This window comes from Cydia splendana, chromosome Z (assembly GCF_910591565.1).
Source record: "Cydia splendana chromosome Z, ilCydSple1.2, whole genome shotgun sequence".
In the NCBI taxonomy this organism is placed as follows: domain Eukaryota; kingdom Metazoa; phylum Arthropoda; class Insecta; order Lepidoptera; family Tortricidae; genus Cydia; species Cydia splendana.
Genome location: NC_085987.1, coordinates 17,925,735 through 17,952,154, shown reverse-complemented (window position 1 = coordinate 17,952,154; position 26,420 = coordinate 17,925,735). Strand labels below are relative to the sequence as shown.

The following is a 26,420-nucleotide window of genomic DNA, read 5'->3' as shown; positions in this document are numbered from 1 at the left end:
CAACACGGGCGAATATTTAAACGGTAGTTAGCATAGGACCTAAGAAGTATATTGAGATAGATTTTGCTTAGAAATACAATGAAAATTTTACCCATCTTAGGTACAAAATAATTCGGCCCGTAATGTAAAGCAACACACAAGTTACGAGATACGAGCTTTTAAAAAGTGTAGACAGTTACTTGTTGGCAGTTACTATAAAAAGCTCGTATCTCTTATTCTTAATTAATGACTACACGGATAAATTCTATACCTGGTTAGTGGTCTGGTGGTGGTGGTTGGTGGTCTGGTGGTGTCTGGTTGGTGGTTTAATTTATTGCCCGTATTGGATTTACACACTGTATTTATACGACATACATTATGACATGACTACTAAAATATGTTGTAAGAGTGAGTTATGTCTGACGTCTGGTCAGTCTGTGATTACAATGCCAACCAATCTATTTTGTACATTACGAGTATGATAAGCAGTGGAGGGAGAGGGTATCTAAGAGAAATTACTTCGGGAGGTATACGAGTAGGTACCTAAACGCTATTTAGGATTTAATCTTTGGTATGTTTTAGTACTGATCACTGCAATTCAACTTAACCAATGATTAACTTGAATTGCAGTAATCATGTCAGCATTAAGTTCATGTTTTGAACAGCCAACATTTAACAGAAACATATTACGAAAGCATAGATTTTAGATATAATGTTTGTTTGTCGATTTTGTTTGCAGACATCTAAAAAACTCTGCCACTTAATATAGCTTAAATTGATCCCGATTAGATATTATTTTACTTTATACGTACAGTCAGCAGCAGAAGTTGCTAAGCGGGCCAGGTGTTCAAAATGATCATGACGCAACGCAACTTTATTGTTAAGATAATAAGAGCGTGTCAAGGTAATTTTGAACACTTCGCCGCTTAGCAACTTCTGCTGCTGACTGTATATCGTTTTTACAACGGATCACAGATGGCGTTAGCTATATGCGCGGTACTGGTCAAATGGAACTGGGTCAATAGCGCGAAGGAAGGCGCAGACAATATCTAGTTACAGTTCGTTCGTGTTCGCCAGCCTAATGCACGTATCCAATCAAATCGTTCCTAATTAGTAAGTATGCCTTCAACTGGTCACTGTGAACTTGAGTTTCTAATCAAGAACGATTTGGTTGGTTACGGGCGCCGCGTGGCTAGACCGGCGGACAATGATGATTTTACTGCATTCTAATGCGAACGAACTATAGTAAGTAGGTATACAATAATTAGTGTCCGACCGAAACATGTTTTTTTGCCGAAACCGAAACCGAAGGTTCGGCTTTGGCCCCAGTTGCGGTCGAAACCAAAACCGAAACCGAACCTTTTGTAGACTTGTTAAAATCGTTGAAAATATGTCATAAACCCGCTTTTTAGAGGAGAGGCCAATTCGTAGAAACTACCTTATTTACGATTTTCGTAGGACCGAAAAGGTTTATGCTGACAAGTGGTATTGTGGTCTACTGATTATCAAAATGCACGTTGTCGTTTCTTTGGAATGAGTTTTTATGACGTCATGCGGCAGTACTAAGTTTTAAACTTTTTTCTTTTAATCATACTATGTGGGGTACCAAATGAAAGGGCTTTGCGAGTAGATTACAAAAATGTAACATACTATAACATTCTCACTACTTGGTCTAACAAATTAGAAGAAAACGTCCAAAAATTACACAATGCAGAGTTGATTTTGAACTGATCTACATTGAAAACTACTGAATGGTCGGATTATTCTAATACATACCAAGTGACTGTGAATATCCTCTATATAATGTTCAAAAATAATTAGCTAGAAATATTAAAAAATAAGAGAAATAGGTACAGACATTTGAATAACAGTATAATTTTCTGTTATGGGAAACTTCTAAAATACTATTTTCTTCACTGAAAACATACCATGTGAGGTATTAAATGAAAGCGATTTATGAGTAAATTACAAATATATAACATACTAGATGGAGCAAACTCGGATTATACGAATTTAGGACCTAATGAAGGTATTAAAATTAAAATGATTTCTAGCTTGCTGGGAATTAATCCCGGGAAAAAATCTAATTTGGCCTAGGTATATACCATTTCCACTATTTGGGCGTTTAAATATATTTGTGATCTACTGACAAAGCCCTTTCTTTTCATACCCCACATGGTATGTTTTCAGTAAAAAAAATTGTATTTAGTAGTATACTGTAACAGAAATTTATACTGTTATTATTTATTAAACTTGATGTACTTTTCTTATTTTTGGATATATTAGATTAAATATTTTTAGACATAGTATAAAGAATATTCACAGTCCTTTTGTATAAAATTTCATTTGGTACCACGCATTGTATGTTTAAAAGAAAAAAAGTTTACAACTTTGTACTGCCGACTTTATGACGTCACGACACCGTCCACCACTTTATGAAGCGACAACATGCATATTGATAATCAGTAGACCATGCTGATCCCAACAATACCACTTGTCGGTATAAACCTTTTTAGTCGTACGAAAGTTGCTATTTTTTAAACTTGGCCACAACGCATGAAGGTGACCTGGGAAGCATTTTTTACTTATAAGTTTAGTTTAAGTTTACTTATAAGTTTAATTTGTTTTATTTTAGTTTTAATTTTAACGTTTAGTTTCTTGTTTTCATTTTGGTTGTTATTAATAAATGTATATGTCACACTTGGCCACTCCACTATTTATACACATTAAGACTGCGTCGACCGTCCAGTGGCGCCGGGAATTGTGTTTTCTAATAAACCAATTAATTTATGTACTTATACATAAATCAGTATATTAATATTGTTATCGTACTTGTTCTCCGACTTTTGATCTTTGTCACATGTTTAGTTTCATAGTACGAAGTACCATTTCGTAAGTTTCAGCCCGGCCGAAAGGTTCGGCCGTTTTTTGGCCGAGACCGAAACTACGGCCGAAACATGATTTTTTGGCCGAAACTGGCCGAAACCGAACCTTCGGTCGGACACTAACAATAATACTGCTAAGCATCGTTTAAAGAACGAACGTTTTAGATTGTTTTTGGAAAAAAAGGGCATCTTCACTTACTGAATCAATATTCAAGGCCTACTATGGTATTCCACCTGGCCAATTTCTTGGTCCGATGTCATTGGGTCTCACTCTCTCATTAAGCAAAATTTGAGATGCAAATACACATTGAACCAAGAAATTGGATAGGTGGAATACCACCCGTTTGTACATCGGTAGAAATGATCAACAATATAAATTATTTACATAATATTTGATTAAAGTACATAATTATGTTATTACTGTGCATAACAATAACAGGCGATATAATATCAACATAAATGCCTTTTGTTAAAAAAATTGCTACTTAAAATAAACTGTGCAATAACACGCCTAATAAGTATATATACAACAGCACCAAAAGGTCTTGCTTAGATTATACAACATACAATAAATTAAAAAGAATCATAAAATGACAGTAATTCTGTCAATTAAATATCAAACTTTGAAACACAAGTTTAAAATTAGCTTCTACGAGCCCCGATGCAAATTAGTTCGTCTAGTTCCACACAACAATTTAAAATTCTGATAAATTTTACACATGAACATAAAATGACCCAGTAATGGGAACCACAATAGTAATGTTTAATCTAGTTTATTTTGAACGTATAATAAATTTGCATGAGAGTTTGATTGCTGAAAAAAAATGAACTTTTCAAAAACGTTGTCCAAATCATATTGTCCTCTCCTACAGCACTGCTGCATGCATGGGCTCGAAAGAAAATTGTCAGTACATTGGCAGAGACGTCTTGCTTTCCCTATACTCTATATCTTTAGGTATTTAAATAAAAGTAAACAAACAATTTGTAAATTTTCGGGTAGTTATAACATTTCGTCGTTGAGAATGCCAAATCCGTTATGTGCACGATTTTTGATTGACAAATAGTTACCTAGCAACAAAATACATAAGGTATTAATTAATTTGATTAAAATCGCGCACATACCGTATTTGGCATTCTCAACGACGTTATTGGTTAACCAACCAAATACAAAAGCGCCTGCTGATCTGTCACTGAACGACCTGACTATAACCTACATTATTTGATCATGTAATGTTTTCATCTACCCTCAACTGGCTTAAGGGGCCATTTGAGGGTAGATTTTGTTTACTTTTATTTAAATATCTAAAGATACAGACTTATAGTAATATCCCTTTTTACATCTGTTATATTCCTACCCGTCAAATATAAAAATCGTTATTTGTTTCTTTCAGTACGAATGGTAGGTATTTCTTGTATTTGGATTTAGTTATTGTAGACTATTACCATATAAAACTAAACTATATTAGTATAAGCATTAAATATTAGTGATTTTTTAAACTTAAACATTATTTTTGTACTATCGCGAGAACCTCAGAAAATAGTCTGACTAGACGAAAACATATGCATCGGAGCTCGTAGTAGCAGCAGATTGTTACTCTGCAGGAATACTACAACTGGCCGCCATGAATATGACAAAAGCCGCGTGAGCATCATCTGACACTATCGCACAATACCAGTTAGAAAGAGGCAGTTGCGCTGGACGTGCTGGTTGACTGAACTATGACAACCAGACAAAGAACTTTTCCTGGCAAAAACGAGTGATTGACAAAATGAAAATCGACTTGTATGTTATCGATGTTATCCTAAAGAAGATAACCAACGCAAAGTACAGGATAGTTCCGCTATCTTTTTTAACATATTGGTTGATATTGGTAGTTCTCTGTGATTTTGGCACTGTAGGTATACTAACAGTTCTCGTTTATATAAATTATATGTACATAATATGTATCGATTTGTAAATAATTTACACTATTTACAGTCTCTATAATAAACTTCTCGATGAGTTAGAACACATTATATGCTCTTCTATTTATTGATCTATGACTGTAACACTGATCGATAACAGATTTTCGGAAGATCAGCGCTGGAAGCCACCAGCAACATGCTGAGATGGGGCCATTTCGTGGCACTTTAATTTTATATAATGTATTGTACCGACTGTTTGTGCTTACGAATAAATCAATTCTATTCTATTCTATTTATCTATGGTTCAAGCACTCTTTTTTGCCACAAGTTCTATCTCTGATGGTATACAGCATATGGAGCTAAAAAGATATATACATGGTTTACCTACACTGTTTACAGCTCTGCTGATAAGTTATGTGTGTATGATTTAAAACAATCAAACAATTACTATTAAATCATTAGTAAATACAGTAACCAGACAGCTTCAGTTAACCAGACAGACAAAAATTTGATGTTACCAATAAAAAGTTACAGAAAACAACTTCCAATAATAGATTTTTTCACAATTATGTTGAGCTTCAATAAAGTTGATAAGAATCCAACACAAATGCATACACAATAATACATACAGCTGACTAGGCATAAAGCATTTTCCTAAACACCTCATAAGAAGCGTTTACTATTCCCCAACTTAAGAATGCTCTAGAAATGTTAAGAAGAGCTCCATGGTAGAAATTTGCAAATTTAGAGCCTCTTTTGCGTAAAATATATCTAAATTCATATGCCACTGTCCTATGAGGTCCTCCTAGTTCACATTGCATTGCAATTTTAATGACATTGAGGGGATAAAATAAAGTACTCAGAAAAGCACCAATCGTTGCGCCAGCCAGAAAGTCCTGAAGGCTTTTATACAGCACTCGCTCCTGCGGCGGCAATAGCAACCGTACTTCATCACGTATTATAAAAAACATAGCATTTGAGGGACCATTTCTCATCAAAATGGGAGTTAGCCCTCTGTAAAATTCTTTAATCCCATACCTACCTGCAATGTGACGAGTCGCATGTGCTGTGTTTTTGAATTCCTTATGATATTTAGGGTGGATAAGTAAAGTTTGAATCCTTTCAAATGGCATGAGGGTTGCTTCAACACAACCAGCCACCAAGCCTGCTACTGTCTTGGCAACATATGGATTGACACAGTGGTTCAGTTGAGGTTGCAGAACTTCATTGTACACTCCAAACATGAGGGACATGGACACGGAGCGCTGCAAGAGGGGTGGCAGCATCCCACGGTACAGATATGCTGCACCTTCTTTTTGTAATTGATTTAAGGCAAAAGTTGTTTCAACTCCATGCATCATCTGGAAAGATAAAATAAAATAATATGTTTGTAAGGACTAGGCTGGCATAACTCTGTCATTGTTCATTTTCTTCTTCTTTCAATATAAAACAATACAGAACAATCATGGGTAGAATTTGTACTTAAACCAAAAAAATGTACTGTAAAAAAATATATATATGTCCACACATTACTTATAAGTTATTCTTACAAATCTGACATGTTAAAAACCTTTAACTATTCCAAAACTTGATTTTATGGCAATATATTTAGATTTGTGGATTTGATTTCAACATAATATATTATACCTACATTATATGGTGGACCATAAATAAGGTCAAAGAGCGTAGCCATGTTTTCATGGAAAAGCGGCCCATTCACCAAATGTTTACTGTATTTTTTTTAAATAAGAGCCCTTATGACAAGTATTATTTCCTGTAAGTTTCAACTTCCTATCTTTGTTATTTTTTGAGATATGATTTTTTTTAATTTTTCATAAAAATGCTTTTTTTTTCACATTTGCTAATGCAATTTACGCAAACTTTTGGTACAATATTCTATAAGACTTACAAATACTATAAATAATATTTAATATTATCAACAAAATTCTTGAATAAATGTAGGAAACAAAACTTCAATTTTTTTTTTTCTTGCTTTCTAGAAGGGCGACATCAAAGTTCTTTGTTAGGTGATTGCTTATATAAAGGGCTGTAACATATATTTTTTTCAAAATAATCCAGTTGGTACATCATACTACAAAATGTAAAAATAAACGATACGGTATACCCACACCCGCAAACAAATTACACAATCATGCGTGAATGACAGATAAATAAGTCGCAAAAGAGATGACATTGCATTTGCATGATTTTGCGACTAAATTATCTTTCATTTACTTACATATTATAGTGTAATTCCGATACCATATCCTTTTTTTTTACATTTTGTTGTATGATGTACCAACTGAATTATTTTGAAAAAAATATATGTAACAGGCCTTTATATAAGCAATCACCTAACAAAGAACTGTTGGTGTCGCCCTTCTAGAAAGCAAGAAAAAAAATATTGAAGTTTTATTTCCTACATTTATCCAAGAATTTTTTTGGTAATATTAAATATTATTTATAAGTCTCTATATATAGAATACTGTACCAAAAGTTTGCGTAAATTGCATTAGCCAATGTGAAAAAAAAACGCATTTTTATGAAAATTTTAAAAATTCATATCTTAAACTGTACTGTAAAAACTAACAAAGATAGGAAGCTCAAACTTACAGGAAATAATACTTGTCATAAGGGCTCTTATTAAAAAAATTACAGTAAACATTTGGTGAAAGGGCCGCTTTTCCATGTAAACACGGCTACAGTCTTTGAATTGGTTACTATTTCCATTTGTTTGAGTAGGAGTGGGAAAATATAGGGTGTCAATAGCAAGGGTAGCTATTAGGAAATTAGCAACATAATCTTATTCCCTGGAGTATAAATGTAAGAAATATTTCAGAATGCATTTCAGGCAGTAATGACAATTTTCAGGTTGAGGTTGACAGGAATAAGGGTTACATTTTAAGATTATATTGCTTTTAAAAATAAAATCCTAGTTGCAAATGTTTTTTTTATCAATGTGACACTTTAAATGTTAACTGAGTTATGGGCCATCCTGTAATTTGAGAACTTAAGTACTGATTTTTGAAGTGAAAACTTCTTTAGCGGCGCTGGGCACTTTTTGAGGTGGGGAAAAAATGATATACTCGAGACAGCGTAACGCGTAACACGATCACGTGACCGTAACGTTTAGATGGCCACTCATTTAAATGGCATTTAAATCAATAAAGAAAAACTCAATGACATTACATGAAAACGGTTCTAATTTTGTACGGGTTGAAATACGAGGATCTCACAGTTACATTCTAACTTTATATCACTCAAATATAATTCAATAAAGCTACATATTGATTATCGCTAATAAAAGTGAACTCTAGTACTGGTGAATAAAACTCAAAATATCATGACCAAATATATTTAGATGCGAGGTCTGCAAGGTAACTTTACAATTTCTATTCGAATTTTAAACAATTAACGCTACAAATTTGAATTTAGAATTTTAAACAAACTCACTGACCAGCAATTTCAGAACTAAAGTTTTTCAATAGAAAGGAGGATGGGTCAATTATACATAGTGCTGCAGACATTTTGGACTAGTCATTGAGTTTTCACTTCTGTCGGCACTCCCGAAGTGCAACCCATTGTTTTTTTTTTAAATATGAGTTGCTCAATACTATATAGACATTGTAGAGCACACACTGTTATTTATTTGAAGGTTTCTGTGCTTTAGGAGAAGCAAAGTAATAGCCCTTAGCAAACGCCAATCACATTTTGGCCAGAATTTCTTCTCTGACTATGAATGATAAAGAGATTTCAAGTTACATACTATCCTATCCTATCTTAGAAGTTATCACTGTGTAGGTACCTGTCTAAATATGAGTTTGTTAAGAGGGTAGCTAATAATGATGTTGCAGAAGGCGGCGCCGCCGCCGCACACGAACTCCTTCCAGTGGGTGGCATCAGGCAGCGGCTCTCCACTTTCACACCCGGTCTCCAGAGGCTGAACCGCCGTCATCGCTCTTTGCCTTCTCTCACATAGCTACGTTCCAATATCGGCAACTTCTACCTGTACGACAGGTGGATAGGAAGTTACATACTTTATGAGGTTAACAGAAACGAAACAGAACAACTTAACGACACATATTCAACTACAAATTTTTTACTTCTAAATATACTCAACTTACAGTGGTATTCGTTGTTTGTTGCACTCTTGTCGGTACCGTTAATACAGAAAATAAGAAATAAAAACCAATTAATTATGTAAATCGTTACGTGCAAAATAGGAAATACTAATTCCTCGATGTCAATGCCATCCTTTACGTCACCGAAAGTTGTAATCTGAGGTTCGGTTTTTCAGTATAATAAGTCCCGTGGATGATAAGCAAAATAAGCATATAGTATATAATAATTTAAAATTTTCTGAAATGTGTTTAGTTTTGTAACACTATTCTTAATTAAAAGCTTTCAGTCACTTAAAAGGCGCTCGTTCGCGCAGTGCTACTTCACATTCCAATCATCATCATATCATGTGAACTGACATTTGTCAATATTGTCACTATTTTTTTTAATAGTCACATAGTCACTGATTTTATATCACAAAGCCGTAACAGACGATAGAATTTAAGGCCAGTCCAGATGGGGACAAATTTTCGCCAATCCGCAGACGTGGTGCGGAGCCAAACGCCAATTTGGTTCGCCGATTTCGACCGCCGTTATGACCAATATTAAGCCCCCTCCGGACTATGCGCGTGAATCGCGGGCGAAGCCGCGAACGCAAGTGTGTAGTCGATTTTCGTAGACAGCGAAATCGACTCCACACTCGCGTTCGCGGCTTCACCCGCGATTCACGCCCATAGTCTGGAGGGGGCTTTACCGATGGAGGTGCGGACGCAAGAATACCAAATTGTGACGCTAGTATTCGCTTTTGGGGGCATTTATTTAAATTTAGAGCGCTCTAATATATCCAAAAATCAGAAATAGTTAATTAAATTGGAAAATGACTCCAATCTATTTTCTGATTAAATCGGTGAAATTGATCATCGTGTCTAGACTGGCCTTTAAACAAAACATACCAAAGACAAAGGAGCTTTGACATTATTTGTTTTTAATTTCGTCAAGTCAATGTCAACTGTCAATCGATGCGATTTCGTGAATGATTATGACGGTGATGCTGTTGCCGCTCCTTGTGTGTTTATTTTCACTCGATTTATTCTGATAATTTAATCCATAAATTGCGATGGCGGCACTGCTTAAGAAGAGGGCTTTGGCTGAATACAATAAATCTTTTCAGGTAGTTGGCTTCATATCGAGAAACAAAATTATGTGGCCTTCCCCGTGTAATTCTAGTAAACTTAAATAAGTAATGTGTATTATTGTGTATATGAATAATCGTTATTTTCAGGATGGTCCACCATCTAAAAAGCTGCACATAGTTAAGAAGCCCCTTATAGGAAGTTCTGCTGCAGCATTCGTAGGTTTACTAGAGAAATGTAAGTCTAGTGAAGAAGCGCTGCAACTGCTGCTGCGCATATCTGACTGCCTGCAGTTCCAGGAATCTGACGTTGAGGAGGCCATCAAGAAACTCTCAGAGCACTTTCAGTCGGAAGAAGACTCTGTGGTTAGAGTCAAAATACTGTGGCTATTTTGTGACATCGGGCTAGAATGTCCTGTTGCTAACCTCAACAACTTGATTGATTTGACCACACTCCTCATTAAGAATGAGACATCACATAAGGTATTGTTTTTTTTTTGTGCTTAAATTCTTTGATTTTATTACAGAAAATGTTTTGACACACTAATATTGGATTTAAAACCATTATATTGGAGATAATGTTATAAATAACTGCCAATAATTGTATAATATGGAAGTCCATATTATACAAAAATTGTCAGTTAGTCAGTAACAGCAATTTACAGCTAATTATTTAGTAGTAGGTTTACTCATTTGTAGGTATTTTAGTAAACTTATTACTATTTTAACTACCATTTATACAAAAAAGTCACCATAGATTCAGCTAATCAAGAGTTAGATTGTGTGAGTGTTAGAGTGTGGGAGATCGTGCCGCTAATCATGCATCGGCCTCAACAGTCACCAAACCCGTTGTCTAAACAGCAATGCATAAATCGTCTGCAATAGTAGCAGGAGATCTAAGGTCCCGTTTTCTATGGGGACCTTTGCATTTTGGAGACAAAGCAAACCGCTTGGAACAGGTGTTCCTGGGGGTGATCTGAGCTGATTGAGCCCGGTTGCCAAGAGGTTCCCCCCAGCAGGTGGGCAGGGGAGGGGGGGAAAAGTGCCTCCGGCGCGCCTCACTCTAAGCTTTATATCTGTATACATCTAGCAACTATATCAAGTTAGGTGTCTTTTTCGTATAATTCGAGGATGAAGAATTCATTTCTGTGATTAAATTTTCACTCTTCCATACAAAAAATACGAAAAATTCAAAAAAAATCTTTATACTTTTTTTTTCGAAAATCCTCTACTTACAGAATTAAAACTATGAGGATTTGCTCTAGAAAAAAAATACCTGTGAATAGCCCAGTTATCCTACTATATAGAATAGTAAACTTGTCAAACATTTTTTTTCATAACTCTGTTAAAAAAAATGTATAGTGTCGCACGGAGAAACTGCATTGTAAGAGCGGTATGCAGCGTTTAGGATTTTTAAGTATGTTTAGATGATTTCTGATAAGTTGTTATTCTTCTGGTTGTAGATTACATTAATAAATTACTTCTGGACGTGATATATATACAAATATTAATTAAATATATAAATAAAGATGTTGGGAAAACTTTCGCCAATAGAGTTATTATTAGTGTACGGACAAGTGGTGGCATTTTGAACAGAGCGGGAAATGGAGTCGCCTAGGTGCATTTTATGATTGATGAATAACGATTAAATGATTTTTCGAAAACATATTTATTACACTTTTTAATTCTTATTCAAGTAGTGCCAAAGTTTATTTATTTATTTATTCAAGTATCTGCTGCGATGTTTACCTAATTGTGCTAACACAATTATTTCACATGATATACAGTACACGCCATTGTTGTCGTTATATACAAGATTATCGTATGGTTTAATCCACTTCAAAATTGACGATTCTGGTGGGTCATTCATATTGTTTCATTTACATTTCTGCTGTCGTGCTGTTTTCAATTATTAGCCAAGCATATTACAACAACAAATATAGCAAACAGTTGTCTAAATCGACAACATCAAATTATTTTGTCGTATCTACAGCTTATAAAGTTTTTGGCCAGTAATTAATTAAGGTTGTTGTATATGGTTAAAAAGTATATTGATTTAATGTGAGAGAGCAAGAGAAATATTTTATAAGTAAAGTAAATATCATATAAAATTTGAATTTATTCATTCAATCATAAAAAGTTAGTAGATAATAACGACTCCATTTCCCGCTCTGTTCAAAATGCCACCACTTGTCCGTACACTAGTTATTATAAATGTGATAAAATATACATGGGAGATGTTTGACAAAAAATGCGTGTTAAAGTAAGATATATATTGTTCGCAATTGCCACTACATGCCCATGGGTCCGTGCATTTTAGTTTTTTTCTTAACGCAGTTGCACCTCCCTGCGCATTTTGTTTTGCAGTGGCAACGAATAAGCTCTAAACAAGCAGCAGCCGTCGCAGGTAGGCTTGTCCATATGGGCTCCCAATAACCATTTTGTTTGGACCAGCCCCAGTCAGCCGGGCATGGTAGCTGGTGCTGAGGGTCTATAATCTGTCCCCAAACATAGCCTCCTTGGTAAACTGCACGGAGAATATGTTTACGTAGGTAGCGCATCTTCCATTGGAGGCAGATTCTCTAACTGGAGATTTATTTTTGTGTAAAGTACTTTTCGGCACTCTTTTACACTCGTACTTGTACCTGATCTAAAATCAGTAACAAAATACTATGCATTTTGTTCAAATAACGTCTAGGGGCCAATTCACACATCGTAATTCAAATCTGTCCATACTTACTATTGTAAGACTCTTACTTGTCATACAAGACAATAACATTTTTTTCTAATATTGGCAATTCCTGCTCAATATTGCCTTATTTGCCGTATTTAAACTCCTCCGTTATGGCAGGATATGCGCTCCAAGCTTGTAATACGCTTTTTTCCCTTTCCACATAAAAAAGAAACAATGTCGCAACCTGAAAAGGCGTGGAAGAATGGCAAGACTTCTGACCTTTCTGGTCCTGTAAAATAAATTATATATCTATGCGTTACAAATAAAATCATATATTTAAAGAAAGTTTGCAGCACGTGACCAATTGCTTAGATGAGCTGTCTCGTACTGCGGTGACATATTTATTTTATTTACAATTATTATTATTATTTCGTTTTAGACAGGCAGCTGATGCTGGTGCGTCTAAATCATAGTTCACTTAACACGATTTCACTGTTTATATAGTTTATCCAGTCTATTTTTAAATTGATTCACGCTTGTAGAGTTCACAACTTCAGAGGGTAATTTGTTCCAAGCATTTACTATCCGGTTTGCAATGAAGTTTTTCGCGATATACGTTTAATGCTTTGTGGTTACTAGTTTAAGGCAGTGTCCTCTTGTGCGCGTGTTTGGGTTTCGAGTGAACAGGTCGCTTAGTTCTGGACAGTGAATAGCTGAATGATTTTAAATGTCTCATCAAGTCGCCACGTTCACGCCTTTTTTGCAGTGTTGTCAAGCCCAGCTTGACTAATCTTTCCTCGTACGAAAGTGACTTTAGCTGTGTGGGAATTTTAGTAAATCTACGCTGCACTCGCTCGATCATGTCAATGTTAGTTTATGTCACAAATATAATTAATGGAGGATTGGCACAGGAAAGAACCACCTGTTCCTCTCGTGCCATGCTATTGCAGCTTCTTTAGGTAACTTTTGTAGTTCCTCCATTAATTGTAAATAAAATAAATAAATATGTCACCGCAGTAAGAGACAGGTTATCTGGGCTATTGGTCAGGTGCTGCAAACTTTCTTTAAATATATGATTTTATTTGTAACTCATAGATATATAATTTATTTTACAGGACCAGGGCTATAACCGCGAAAATCGAAGTTCGCAAATTGCGGGCATTTTTCTCTGTCACTCTTATTACGCCTTCATTGGAGTAAAAGAGAAAGATCCCCGCAATTTGCGAATTTCGGTTTTCGCGGTAGCCGCTCAGAAAGGATAGTAGTCTTGCCATTCTTCCACGCCTTTTCAGGTTGCAACACTGTTTCTTTTTTGTGTGGAAAGGGAAAAAAAGCGTATTTCAAGCTTGGAGCGCATATCCTGCTGTAACGGAGGGATTTCATCTTCGTTACACTCTTGATAGAGTGGTCGTGGCCATGATGTAAACTTTTGAGCGACTCATTTAACGACACGTCGCCATTCCTCCCGTAGAGCTGCTTTCCGTAAGCATTCGCTTACTGTGGCCGACACACTGGCTTGGTTTGGTTGGTCCATCTCATTAGAGATCTTCCTCTAGCCCTGTCACCTCCCACTATTCCTTGTACAACTAGACGTTCTGTGGATGTTCCGTCTCGCCGGGACACGTGTCCAAAGAAGTTGAGTACCTACCGAGTTTTGCCCGTAGAAGGCAACCGCTCTTTAGTGCCAAGCTCCTCAAGAATTGATGCGTTGGTCCAGAACTTAGTCCATGATATGCCCAGCATTCGTCTCCAGCACCACATCTCTAGTGTATTCACTTTCTGTTTTTCGGATGCCCTTAGTGTCCATGTTTCAGCAGCATAGAGAAAAATGGAAAATATGAGGGTTCTGACAAGCCTGGCTTTAGTGGTCCTTGTAATGTTCCGGAGGGATTTAAATACGGTAACCAAGGCAATATTAAGCAGCCAATTTTGGAAAAATTTGTAGTCTTACAATATTAAATCTGAACAGATTTGAATTACGAGGTGTGAATTGGTCCCTAGACATTATTTTAATACTATGCATTTTGTTACTGTGTTCAGATCAGATACGTGTGTAAATGAGTGCTGAAAAGTACTTTTTACAAAAAAGAAATCTCCAGTTAGAGAATCTGCCTCCAATGGAAGATGCGCTACCTACGTAAACATATTCTCCGTGCAGTTTACCAAGGAGGCTATGTTTGGGGACAGATTATAGCCCCTCAGCAACAGCTACCATGCCCTGCTGACTGGGGCTGGTCCAAACAAAATTATTATATTATTGTTGGTTATTGGGAGCCCATATGGACAAGCCTACCTGCGGCGGCTGCTGCTTGTTTAGAGCTTATTCGTTGCCGCTGCACAAAATGCGCAGGGAGGTGCAACTGCGTTAAGAAAAAAACTAAAATGCACGGATCCATGGGCAAGTAGTATATCATATTTTAACCCGCATTTTTTGTCAAACATGTCCCATGTTAATTCGATCACATTTATTATAACTCTATTGGCGAAAGTTTTCCCAACATCTTTATTTATATATTTGTATATATATCACGTCCAGAAGTACTTTATTAATGTAATCTACAATCAGAATAATAACAACTTATCAGAAATCATCTAAACATTCTTAAAAATCCTAAATGCTGCATACCGCTCTTATAATGCAGGTACGCCGCGCGACACAAAACATTTTTTTTAACAAAATAATAAAAAAAAAAGTTTGACAAGTTACTATTTTGTATAGTAGGATAACTGGGCTATTCACAGGTATTTTTTTTCTAGAGCAAATCCACATAGTTTTAGTTTTGTAGAGGATTTTCGAAAAAAAAAAGTGAAAAGAAATTTGTTGTATTTTGAATCTCTCGATTTTTTTGTATGGGTGAGTGAAAATTTAGTCACAGAAATGAATTCTTCATCCTCGAATTACACGAAAAAGACACCAAACTTGATATAGTTGCTAGATGTATGCAGATATAAAGCCTAGAGTGAGGCGCGCCGGAGGCACTTTTCCCCCCCTCCCCTGCCCACCTGCTGGGGGGGAACCTCTTGGCAACCGGGCTTAATCGGCTCAGATCACCCCCAGAAACACCTGTTCCAAACGGTTTGCTTTGTCTCCAAAATGCAAGGTGGTGGACCTTAGATCTCCTGGTACAGATGGAAAGGCATGTGATGATGTTTTCTTACTACCTGTTGCTGTTAATACTGTATGTAAATTTTAAAATTTGGGTGGTTTTAGGGTTAACTTAACTTTTTTTTAAACATTTTTACGGTTAAGGTAACTCAAAAGGAAAAACGGAACCCTTATAGGATCATTTGTGTGTCTGTCTGTCCGTCTGTCACAGCCTATTTGCTCCAAAACTACTGGACCAATTAAGTTGAAATTTGGTACACATATGGAAGTCTGTGACCCAAAGACGGACATGTAATAAAAACAAATGAATTTTAAGCATAGGGAGCTCTTTTAGGGGGAATATGAGAAAATTAAAAAACGAAGTTTTGCAAACCATATCGTGTTACATATTAAATGAAAGGCTTATTTTGAGGATCTCAAATATATTTTTTTTATGATTTTATATAAAATAGTTTAGAAGTTATTTAAGAAACTAGGCAAAAAATTACCATTCCGCCCCCCCTCCCTTAACTCCGATACTACTAGGTCTAAAATTTTGAAAAAAAAAATACATATAATAGTTATTTCCCTCTAGATCGGCGGTCGGCAACCTGCGGCCCGCGGGCCGCATGCGGCTCGTGAAACTGTCACTTGCGGCCTGCGAGCCTCTCTGGCTATGTAATATTGAGAAACGACAATGTCTGATAAAGTCATAAATATTAACAAAGTGCGGCCCGCGTCAACTTACTCATCGTTAACTACGCTACTAAAACTACGCAAAAAAAGGTTGCCGACCGCTGCTCTAGATGACAGGAAAACCTATTAGAAATCTAGAGTCAAGCGTGAGTCGGACTTAAGAAATAAAACGCGGTTGGGCTGTTTTAGGGACACAGCCGTAATGGTTTACGTGAAACTCGGTGTGGACAGCTTTTGCGAAGGCCGAAGGCCGAGCTACGCGTAGGGCCGAAGGCCCGAAGCATCCCCCAGTAGCTTTTTGAAACGCACAGCTGAAGGCCGAGTTGCGGGAGGTTAGTGTTTAAACACAGAACAATTATAGTACCTACAAGTGTCTGAATGCGAAGGTCGAAGGCCCGGAGCCTCCGACATGTGCTGCTTCCTGCAAAGGAGATCGTCGATTTTGTTCTATCTTTTGTTAAGCGATTGGGCCCGATACCTATAGGTTACAGGAAAAACGTATAAGAAGTCTGCAATTAAGCGTGAGCCGGACTTAAGAATAAGAATTGCGGATAAGCTCTATCAGGGCCACAACCGCAATTGATTTACGTGAAACGTGGTGTGGACAGCTTTTGCGAAGGCCGAAGGCCGAGCTACGCGTAGGGCCGAAGGCCCGAAGCATCCCCCAGTAGCTTTTTGAAACGCACAGCTGAAGGCCGAGTTGCGGGAGGTTAGTGTTTAAACACAGAACAATTATAGTACCTACAAGTGTCTGAATGCGAAGGTCGAAGGCCCGGAGCCTCCGACATGTGCTGCTTCCTGCAAAGGAGATCGTCGATTTTGTTCTATCTTTTGTTAAGCGATTGGGCCCGATACCTATAGGTTACAGGAAAAACGTATAAGAAGTCTGCAATTAAGCGTGAGCCGGACTTAAGAATAAGAATTGCGGATAAGCTCTATCAGGGCCACAACCGCAATTGATTTACGTGAAACGTGGTGTGGACAGCTAGTGCGAAGGTCGAAGGCCGAGGTCTGCGTTGGGCCGAAGGCCTGAAGCATCCAAGAGAGGTGCGCCTCCACGCAAGGTCGAAGGATGAGCTTTAGGAGGTTAGTGCTCAAACAGAACAAATGATTGGTTTAAGTACGAGTAGCTAAATGAGAAGGCTGAACTGCCGTATATCAGAGGGTCTACCGCGAACACCGAAGTTCGCAAATTGCGGGGATTTCTCTTTTACTCCAATGAAACCGTAATTAGAGTGACAGAGTGAGATGCCAGCAATTTGCGAACTTCGTACAAAATTAAAGATAGCCAGTGTATAACGAGACCTCACGTGTATTTTTCTACAGTGAACGAAACTATAAAATTACCTACCACATGATTAGATACTTTTTCTCGGTTTCGTTAAACATAAATCTTCACTCCGCACTTCAAAATAGCGAATCTATTTTACGAAATTTGGGAGCGCGTGAAAAACCTCACGAAATATCACCAAGGGAGACGGGGGTCAAAAAGTAGCCGAAAACATCTCACGTGATTTGTGCACAACCCCTAAACTCTATATTAAGCAATTTATAACTCAATAAATATGATCTTCAGGTGATAGCCCAAGGTCTCGCCACCTTACTAAAACTGGGAGGGAAACTGTCTGAAGACAAGATCCTCATGATGCGGCTGGTGTCCGTAGCTCGGGAGAACCTTAAGGACACCAGCCACCAGGTGAAGTGCCGCTGCCTGCAGCTCATCAGTGAGCTCTACCCACTGTGCCCTGAAATGGACAGAACGTTAGAAACCATCGCTGAGGCTGATGCTGTGGTCAAACTACTTGCGGAGTATTCTAATGCTGAGGTAATTATAATTACCATATTTCAGACATGTCATCGCAAAACAGTTGCAACATGAAATAAAACAAAATTTTTAAATAAATTATATTCACTATCAATTTATCACAACTTACAAATGTCCAAAAGTTTCCACCATTTTCTATTACCATATTTATTTTGATAATGGACAAATATAGAACTATGTATATGATTGTGATGAAATTTATAATATTTATCCAGAAGAGATAACAATCTAGCCATGTTTTATTTAAAATCATTTGCAAAGTTGTCCTGATCACCCAGTAGGTATTACTGTTTATCATATCTTAAGCATTCCAAAACCTGTGAGTTAACTTAGCAGTGCATGTGTTGACTGACATTTTGTTAAACCCTAAAATTGCAACAACAAAATTACAATTGATCTCAAATAATATATGCTATAGGTTGAACACCCACAGATTACAAATGTTTCAAACTGTTGAGAATCGACATCTGCGTTAAGCTTTGCTAGTTGATCGTCATTGTTATGTTAATGCACAGGACGCGCGCGTGCGGTGCGAAGCATTCCAGTCGCTGTTAACCTTCCACGAGCGCGGGCACGTGCTGAGCGCCGTGCACTACGAGCAGGCGTGCCAGGCGCTCAGCGACGACTACGAGATAGTGCGCGAGGTGGCCCTCAAACTCGTCTGGCTGCTGGGAAACAAGTACCCGGAGAAGTATGCATGCATCTTATGCTTGTTTCTACGTTAATTAAAGAAGGGTTAACGCCAACCAAGCAACTGCGCTTCGCTTGCATCAAAGTGCACACAGAATGGGTTAATAAAATTTACGATTTCGACTTTATATTTTTGTAGACATGCAAGCTCTTAAGTTTCAATAGTTGTTTCAATGTTACATTAAGTAGTACATCAAATGTATTGTATGGCCATTCACACATATTTGTAGAAAATGATAATGTCACATGATAATCTTATTTATTGAGCATGAACTGAACTCATAAGTATGTTAAGTGTATGTCATTCAAAAGGGGGGCTCACGTGCACAATTACAATTATCGACAGTCATACACCAGGGTAAAATGAACATTCGTTTTTCAGTCTAGCATACAACGCACATTCAGAAGTTAATGTGAATCGTGATTTAATAGCTTTACGTCTTATTCTCGATGTAGTCAAACAGTGAAGGAATAGGCCTGATGACAGTAACAAAGAATCATGGAAATAATGGTTTCAAAGAAACATATATGTTAATACCGTAAAACGGGGTGAAAAGACACGATTTTCAACTTCAAGGACGATTTTCGGCAATAATCCAAATGATAAAAGTAAAAATTTTGGTATCATTTTTTGAGTCTTGGTTAGTTCTTCAATTTTGCATTTGTGAAAAATATGTTTACCTACCCAATTCAGAGAAAATCAAAGAAAACTACCTGTTTTCTCCATATCCTTAAAACGGGGTCGATAGACACAAGAAAGGGGTGAATAGAAATATTAAGTTTTAGTTGTCATAGGCATCGAATTTGGTCATTATTATGTTGATACTCTATTGGCAAATGGTATATATATCTGTTAAACAGCTATTTGACACAAAATAATTTTTTCGTGTCTTTTAACCCCCAAGGCGTGTTTTTACACCCCTTTGTTGTATCTAATCACCCCCTATGGCGTAACTGTTCACCCCATGCGTGTCCACTGACCCCTTTATCACGTAAAATTGCTTGTTATTGGTTTTTTGCAAATAAATGCTTTATTATAGAGAAAATTTGTGAACTTATTTATTATTTAGGTACTGCAGATACTATATTACCAGGTTACCTAACTTTTACTTAGTTAATGTCAAAACATTTACCGCTAGAACAAAGTTCAGACAGGCTTCATTTCTTACCTCGGCGAGACCTTACTTTAGAGGCAAAAATATTAACTTTTAGGCAGTTTGATTAAGTTCTTTTGGTACCAATGTAGAGAATAAATAGTCTACTATATACGCATTCCAAAAAATCTAATTTAAGAGATGTACAAATATAACAACTTGAAAGAAAATGTTCAAAATTTCTCTATTCACCCCGCGATTTCTGTTGACCCCGTTTTACGGTACGATTCTAAAAAATGGCCCAATCTCATAGACCAATAGTGGGACCGGATTTTTGCACTAAAAGTTTTGATAATTCTAAAGATGAAAAAGTGATACTTATCTGACATGGGACATATTTTTAAGCATATTTGTAAAATATGACGAAAAGTTAGAACGAGCGTTAGATATAAATTAGGTATTTATATATTTTTAGTAATGATTTTTTAATATTGAATTAAAGTGCAATGTTTAAGTTCCATCGTTTATAATATGTATGACGCTTTATAATGTAAAATTATTAGAAATTTTTTTAACGTGCTTCTTAGTCAAACTACAAATTAGCTTATTATTTTGTCGATATTGAATTAAAGTTTAATAAATCCACAACAACATATCTAAATTCTTAAGTTAATAGGCAAGCTAAAAATTTAGAAGAATAAGATATATGCTTTAGAATTAATATGCGTTTTTTGTCCTATAATATCTAATATTGAATTAGAGTCTGTAAAAATAAGTCTATTAAGTACTATAAAATAATATACGCAGCCATATTATGGAAAATAAGAAATTTCGGTGTGTAGCTTGCATTGTAATAGTAAAATATATTTAAAAAGGCGCGAAATTCATACATACGCCGCGCTGGTCCGTCAGTGTCGCCGGCGCGCCGCCCGAGAGCCTATCATAGCCTGCCTATACCTCGCCCCTCGCCTCGCCCCACCTCCCGCTCACAGCACTGTCTGTCTTTTCTTATCATTCATTTGTTTGTTTACTGTGGACATATATAAATTAGATGCGGACATTACGTGACATTAAAGGGGTCCCTTTGTTTCCCATAAAGTTTTAAGTCATAATGTATTGTTTGTCATATAAGAACCTTCGGGCTCTCGAATTAAGGTTTATTTTTGAATGGCCTTAGTAGCAGTGTGATAGCGTTGACTCGGCTCGGAGAGTTGGCGAATTGGCGATTCATTCGCCGAGTTAGCGGATCGGATACCAAGTTATCAGTTAGTTTAGTGGCCGAGTTGATTAGGAAGAACATTTGAATTTCGAAATTGTAATAAAAATTAAAAATGTACATGATATTCACAACTATTTTTTACCATAGTTTGTCAAAGGACTGTCTCATTTCAAACATAGAGAGAATCATCATACTATCTTTGACTTACACTAGTACTAGCACCCAAAAGAAAAGGATGAATATAGTTTTTTGTTTTTATTTACTGACAAATTGGTTTGACCGACTATACCTATTTCTGGTTCCTATTGTCATGTCCTGTCCTATTCAACGTCAATATCATATTATGTATATTATAAACCAACTGCTCAATATTACACGTATACATATTGAATATACAATAAGGTAAGTGACCTCACCTTATTGTATATTCCGTGTCGGCCGTATATGCCTATATACGGCCCACCTTAAATTAAAATGTTTTTTTTTTTAATAAACAGGATATTAAGTATGAAAAACTCACTCAAATAGGTGTCTTATTTATTGAAGTTTCTTCATTATACCAAAATAGTTATAAAAATATTACGATACTCTTGGAAAATATACCTTTTATAAAAGTCCTATTGTGGGCCTTATTGAACACTAGCAGGGTATTACTTAATCCCGCAAAAAATAATCACTTTGACAGTAGACAATAACAGATTTTATTGTTTTTAACTTAAGAGTTATACATATACAAATAACAATATTTGGTACTTCACAACAAGAGGATATTTATAATAAGTTAAAAATAATTCTTTTGGGCCTTATTAACTAAAGATATAAAAATTGTCTAGTTTACGCGAAAATAGTAGGTAACTAAAGTCACTAAACATAAATCTTTATTATCATTATGTTTTAACATCTGGGTGCACGGCAGTGCCCCCGCCAAGACGAGCAAAGCGCAAGGGCACTATCTACCTTTTCTCGAAGCGCTTCGTCGTTTTTTGGAACCCTCATAACTTGGGGTTGGATTATACTAGATAAATAAAGTTCTCGGACTTATTAAGCATATCAATTGCATAGCTCTTATACTTTAGATTTTATTCATATGTAAAAACTTCGATTTCGTCACTGACTCACTCACTTGATGATTATCAATACCTTTAGGGTACTTCCTGAAGTCCTTTAAGAAGCTGAAATTTGATATGTAAGATAGTTTTAGTACACAAACAACAAATAAATTCAAAAACTTGAATTTTTTAATCCCTAAGGGGATGATGAGGGGGTTTAATCTTGTATGGGGAATCAATAATCGCTGAACCGATTTAGTTGAAATTTGGTATGTAGATAGGTATTGTTATGGGGAAGGATACAGAATAGATTTCAACCTCAAAGTTTACCCTTACGGGGTGAAGGCAGATTTCAACCCCAAAGTTTACCCTTACGGGGTGAAGGGTTTATATGGGGAATCAGTAAGAAGTACATTGTGTAACAGATGCCCCCAGATACATATTTCAGGATTTTTAATAGTAAATCACCCCCAACCCTTTAAATTAGGGGATGGAAGATTATCATAAGCAACTTACAAAAAGAAGTGAAATCCCACCAAAAACATTTTGATGTAAAATGTTGCCCAGACGAAACCATAAGGCTCGCACTGTCAAAAAGTTATCAGATCCTTGCCAAGCTTCTAACTCTACAAGCCCTAACTTCACTAGCTCTACACCTTAGTCAAAGTATGTGGCTCGGCCGTTGCGTTTCTACAAGAACTATTGTATGTATAATAAAAAAACCGCCCAAGTGCAAGTCGGACTCGCGTTCCAAGGGTTCCGTACATTACACAATTTTTAACAATATGTTTTTTTAGTGAAAAGTGAGTAAAATGTCTTTTAAAAACCCGTAGGGATCGGATCAAAAACTAAGTACTAAGTCCGACTCACGCCACAGATTATACAATAGTTCTTCCGAACAGATACTTATCTCTCAAACAAAACGCAAATATCTACCGTTTTGATACCTACACAAAAATACAATGGAGTGACCTTCAACGCGCCGCTCCCCGCACCGCGCGCACCGGCACAACGCTAGGGTTGCTGACGCTTAGAAATGATAAATAAATACCCACTTAAACAGCGGAGTGAAATAAAAGGAAAGCTAAATCTTAAATTATACCTAATATTCCGATTATGCTTTAGTGTTTGCGAAATAGTCATTTTAAAAGGTCATATGTCCCTGCAGTAACCGCAGTGTTTACGCCGTTTTATAAACCGCGCAATAATCCCAGCAAGAATTAGTTTTAAAACTTCATGTAATTTAAAACCAGATAGAGATTAATGTTACATAGTAAAGAAAAATAATAGAAACCCCATGAATAAAGGTAATTAATTATAAGTTAACCAGAGCAAAAATGAGTAGGCACTTTCCGGTGTAAACTTACTGTCGTTAAAATAAACATTTACCAAAATAAATTAAAAATTTACTACCTATTTCAAATAGATAGATATCTAAATCTATACATTTGTCACACATATTAAACATTACATGTTTAATTAAAGAAATTCAATAGTAGGTAGGTACCTACTACCCGCGCGATTCGAACTTTAAGATATCGCGCCGTTAGACATTCACTAGATATGAAACAGTAAAGATATGTGACGTTCCACGGCAAAAGGTACCTTATGGCGGCTGGCGCTTACGCTTATTATTATCGCCACTCCAATATTCAGTCGGGGCAATGGTACCTTTTGCCGTGGAACGTCACATATCTTTACTATTTCTTATCTAGTGCATCTCTGATTCATTTCCCGAATCCCGCCGTACGTGTAACTATCGTAAAAATTGACAATGCGGCGCGCGGTGACGTGCGTACGTGAGCGCGTGTGGCAACCAACTGGCTTGCTTTTCTACCGTGAACGGGAGCAGATTCGTAGGTATTAATCCGAGCTCGCGCAGAGAGTTCCATAGGCCTGCTCACGCTTAGCTCCACATTTCTAATAGGTTTTCCTGACATCTATAGGTAAAGAGCTAATATGTGTATTTTTTTCATAATAAAAAGACCCAGTAGTTTCGGAGATAAGGGTAATGTAAATTTTTTGCCTGTTTTCTTAAATAACTTCTAAACTATTTATTTTAAAATTATGGAAAAAATATATTTGAGATTCTAATTCTAAAATGAGCCCCTTCATTTGATGTATAACAAAGATATAGTTTTTTTTCTTCTATTTATCATTCATCTCAAAAGTGACCCCTTTATTTAAATTTATATTACATATTTACTTTACATGTATGTCTTTGGGTTATAGACAAATTTCAACTTATTAGTCCAGTAGTTTCGGAGCAAATAGGCTGTGACAGACGGACAGCCAGACACACGAGTGATCCTATAAGGGTTCAGTTTTATTCCTTTTGAGGTACGGAACCCTAAAAATAATGATTATAATAAGTTTTTCACCTTATGCCCATGTGGCGGTAGCAAAACAGCCAAGCCACATATTTTGACTAAGGTGTAGAGTTAGTGAAGGGGCTTGTAGAGTTTGAAGCTTGGCTCGACAAGAGATCTGATAACTTTTTAACAGTGCGAGTCTTAGGCTCATGGTTTCGTCTTAGCAACATTTTACATGAAAATGTTTTTGGTGGGATAATTTTTTACAGTATAAATATTTATTCGTAACAGTTAGTATTATCTTTTAACATGATTTTTACTGTACATCTGGGCCCTATTTCACCAACGTGACAGGTGCGACATTTGTCGACATCACTGTTACTGACGTCACAGGCCTTTATAGGCTACGGTAACCGCTTACCATCAGACGAGCGGTGTGGTTGTTTGCCACCAACCAGTGTTGGGCGTAATTAATTACTCGTGTAATTTAATTACTAATTTAATTACATGTAATTAAAATGTTTGTAATTTAATTACATAAAATTTAATTACATGTTATTAATTTTTCTGTGTAATTTGCAATTGTGATTACATTAATTAGTAATTAAATTACTCAATTACTTTTCATTTACCTTTTTAATAATATGCAAATATGAACAAATTTACTTGGAGTACTTATAAAGAAAAACTTTTATGAATTCCATTATACGCTGGATAACGTTATAACATATTTTTTATCCCTGGAATCATACCTTTACAGGGTACTATGTGACAAACCACGTTGAATATGGCGGTCGGCGCTTACGTCGCGTAGCACCGCATTAGTATTGGGGCGCCGGTAATAATGACGTAAGCGCCGACCTAAGGTGCCTTTCGGGTTGGACTGTAGCAAAGGGGGGGCTGGGACTTGGACAATTGTCACAAGAAATACGACAGTTGTCACGAAATTCCGACACAGAACTCATTTACTGTCAAGAATTACCGAAAGTTCTTTGAAATCTTGTGTCAATTGTCATCATTATCATCATAAACATCACAAGAAAGATACCTGTTTTTTGCCGATATAATAAAGTTTTTTTTTAATAATACAATGATAGTGACAAACAGGAATAAGGCCCGTCCGATGGTAAGCTATAACCGTAGCCCATGGATGCCTGTAACGTCAGCAACAATGAGACTTGTCGAATTGTCGCACCTGTCATGTTGGTGAAATAGGGCCCTGGTGCTTCATTACGACACCGGTGCTATAATAAGCACATTAAAACACTCCCTTTGGCCGTGTTTTAAAATTCGTCATTCGTTGCAAAATTTCTATATTTCGCACTTCTATCGTAAATAACTACCTATGTATTAATAAAAAAAGTTACCTATATAAGTAAGTAGTTACTGCCTTTAAAAAGTATAAGTGTCTAAATGTTATTAGACTTTTTGATTCTTTAAAACGTCTTTAGGTCAATAAAGAAAGTGAAAAATTATTAGAGTAGACCAAGAAAAGTCTGCAGCGATTTGGACAGCCCACGCAGTGAAGGTGTTATTTATAAGTCATAATTTCATAGAAGTTTCTTCAAATCGGCCTTATTAATGAGAGATTAAAAATATTCAAAATTATCTTAAAATATTTTAATCTATTATTTCATCTCATACGTTCAATAAGGCCCGGGACTGGACCTTTTTACCTGCACTGACAGTGGATCTTCTTAGCAACAAGTACAAATTCAGAATAATAGGGAGCAACTGCTATTTTTGAATGCTGGGCCTTGTTACCCGCCGGGCCTCATATGCCTGCACCTCACCTACCTTATTTATTTGTTTTACA

The 26,420-nt window shown here is 36.4% G+C and overlaps 2 protein-coding genes across 2 annotated transcripts in view; one reads left to right on the top strand and one right to left on the bottom strand.

Annotated features, from left to right (window-relative positions):
* Nucleotides 1-5,297: 5,297 nt before the first annotated feature.
* Nucleotides 5,298-9,154, bottom strand: LOC134804493 (mitochondrial nicotinamide adenine dinucleotide transporter SLC25A51). The gene is made up of 3 exons (XM_063777540.1): nucleotides 8,894-9,154; nucleotides 8,575-8,775; nucleotides 5,298-6,130 (listed from the first exon to the last, which is right to left on the bottom strand). The coding sequence occupies exons 2-3, from the start codon at nucleotides 8,722-8,724 to the stop codon at nucleotides 5,405-5,407; spliced, it is 876 nt and encodes a 291-aa protein (XP_063633610.1). The 5' UTR covers nucleotides 8,725-8,775; nucleotides 8,894-9,154; the 3' UTR covers nucleotides 5,298-5,404.
* A 705-nt stretch (nucleotides 9,155-9,859) lies between these two features.
* Nucleotides 9,860-26,420, top strand: part of LOC134804738 (integrator complex subunit 4) — a 37,443-nt gene continuing 20,882 nt past the window's right edge. The window contains exons 1-4 of the mRNA XM_063777940.1: nucleotides 9,860-9,999; nucleotides 10,111-10,443; nucleotides 17,992-18,240; nucleotides 18,756-18,931. Of these exons, the coding sequence (XP_063634010.1) occupies nucleotides 9,946-9,999; nucleotides 10,111-10,443; nucleotides 17,992-18,240; nucleotides 18,756-18,931 (812 nt within the window). The 5' untranslated portion in view covers nucleotides 9,860-9,945. The remainder of the gene's footprint in view (nucleotides 10,000-10,110; nucleotides 10,444-17,991; nucleotides 18,241-18,755; nucleotides 18,932-26,420) is intronic.

What these genes read in the sequence shown, in the direction of transcription:
- LOC134804493 (XM_063777540.1), bottom strand. Translation starts at nt 8,724, where the DNA reads ATGACGGCGGTTCAGCCTCTGGAGACCGGGTGTGAAAGTGGAGAGCCG. An exon ending in ACAAACTCATATTTAGACAG is followed by an intron (nt 6,131 to 8,574) that starts GTACCTACACAG and finishes TTATCTTTCCAG; the next exon opens with ATGATGCATGGAGTTGAAAC.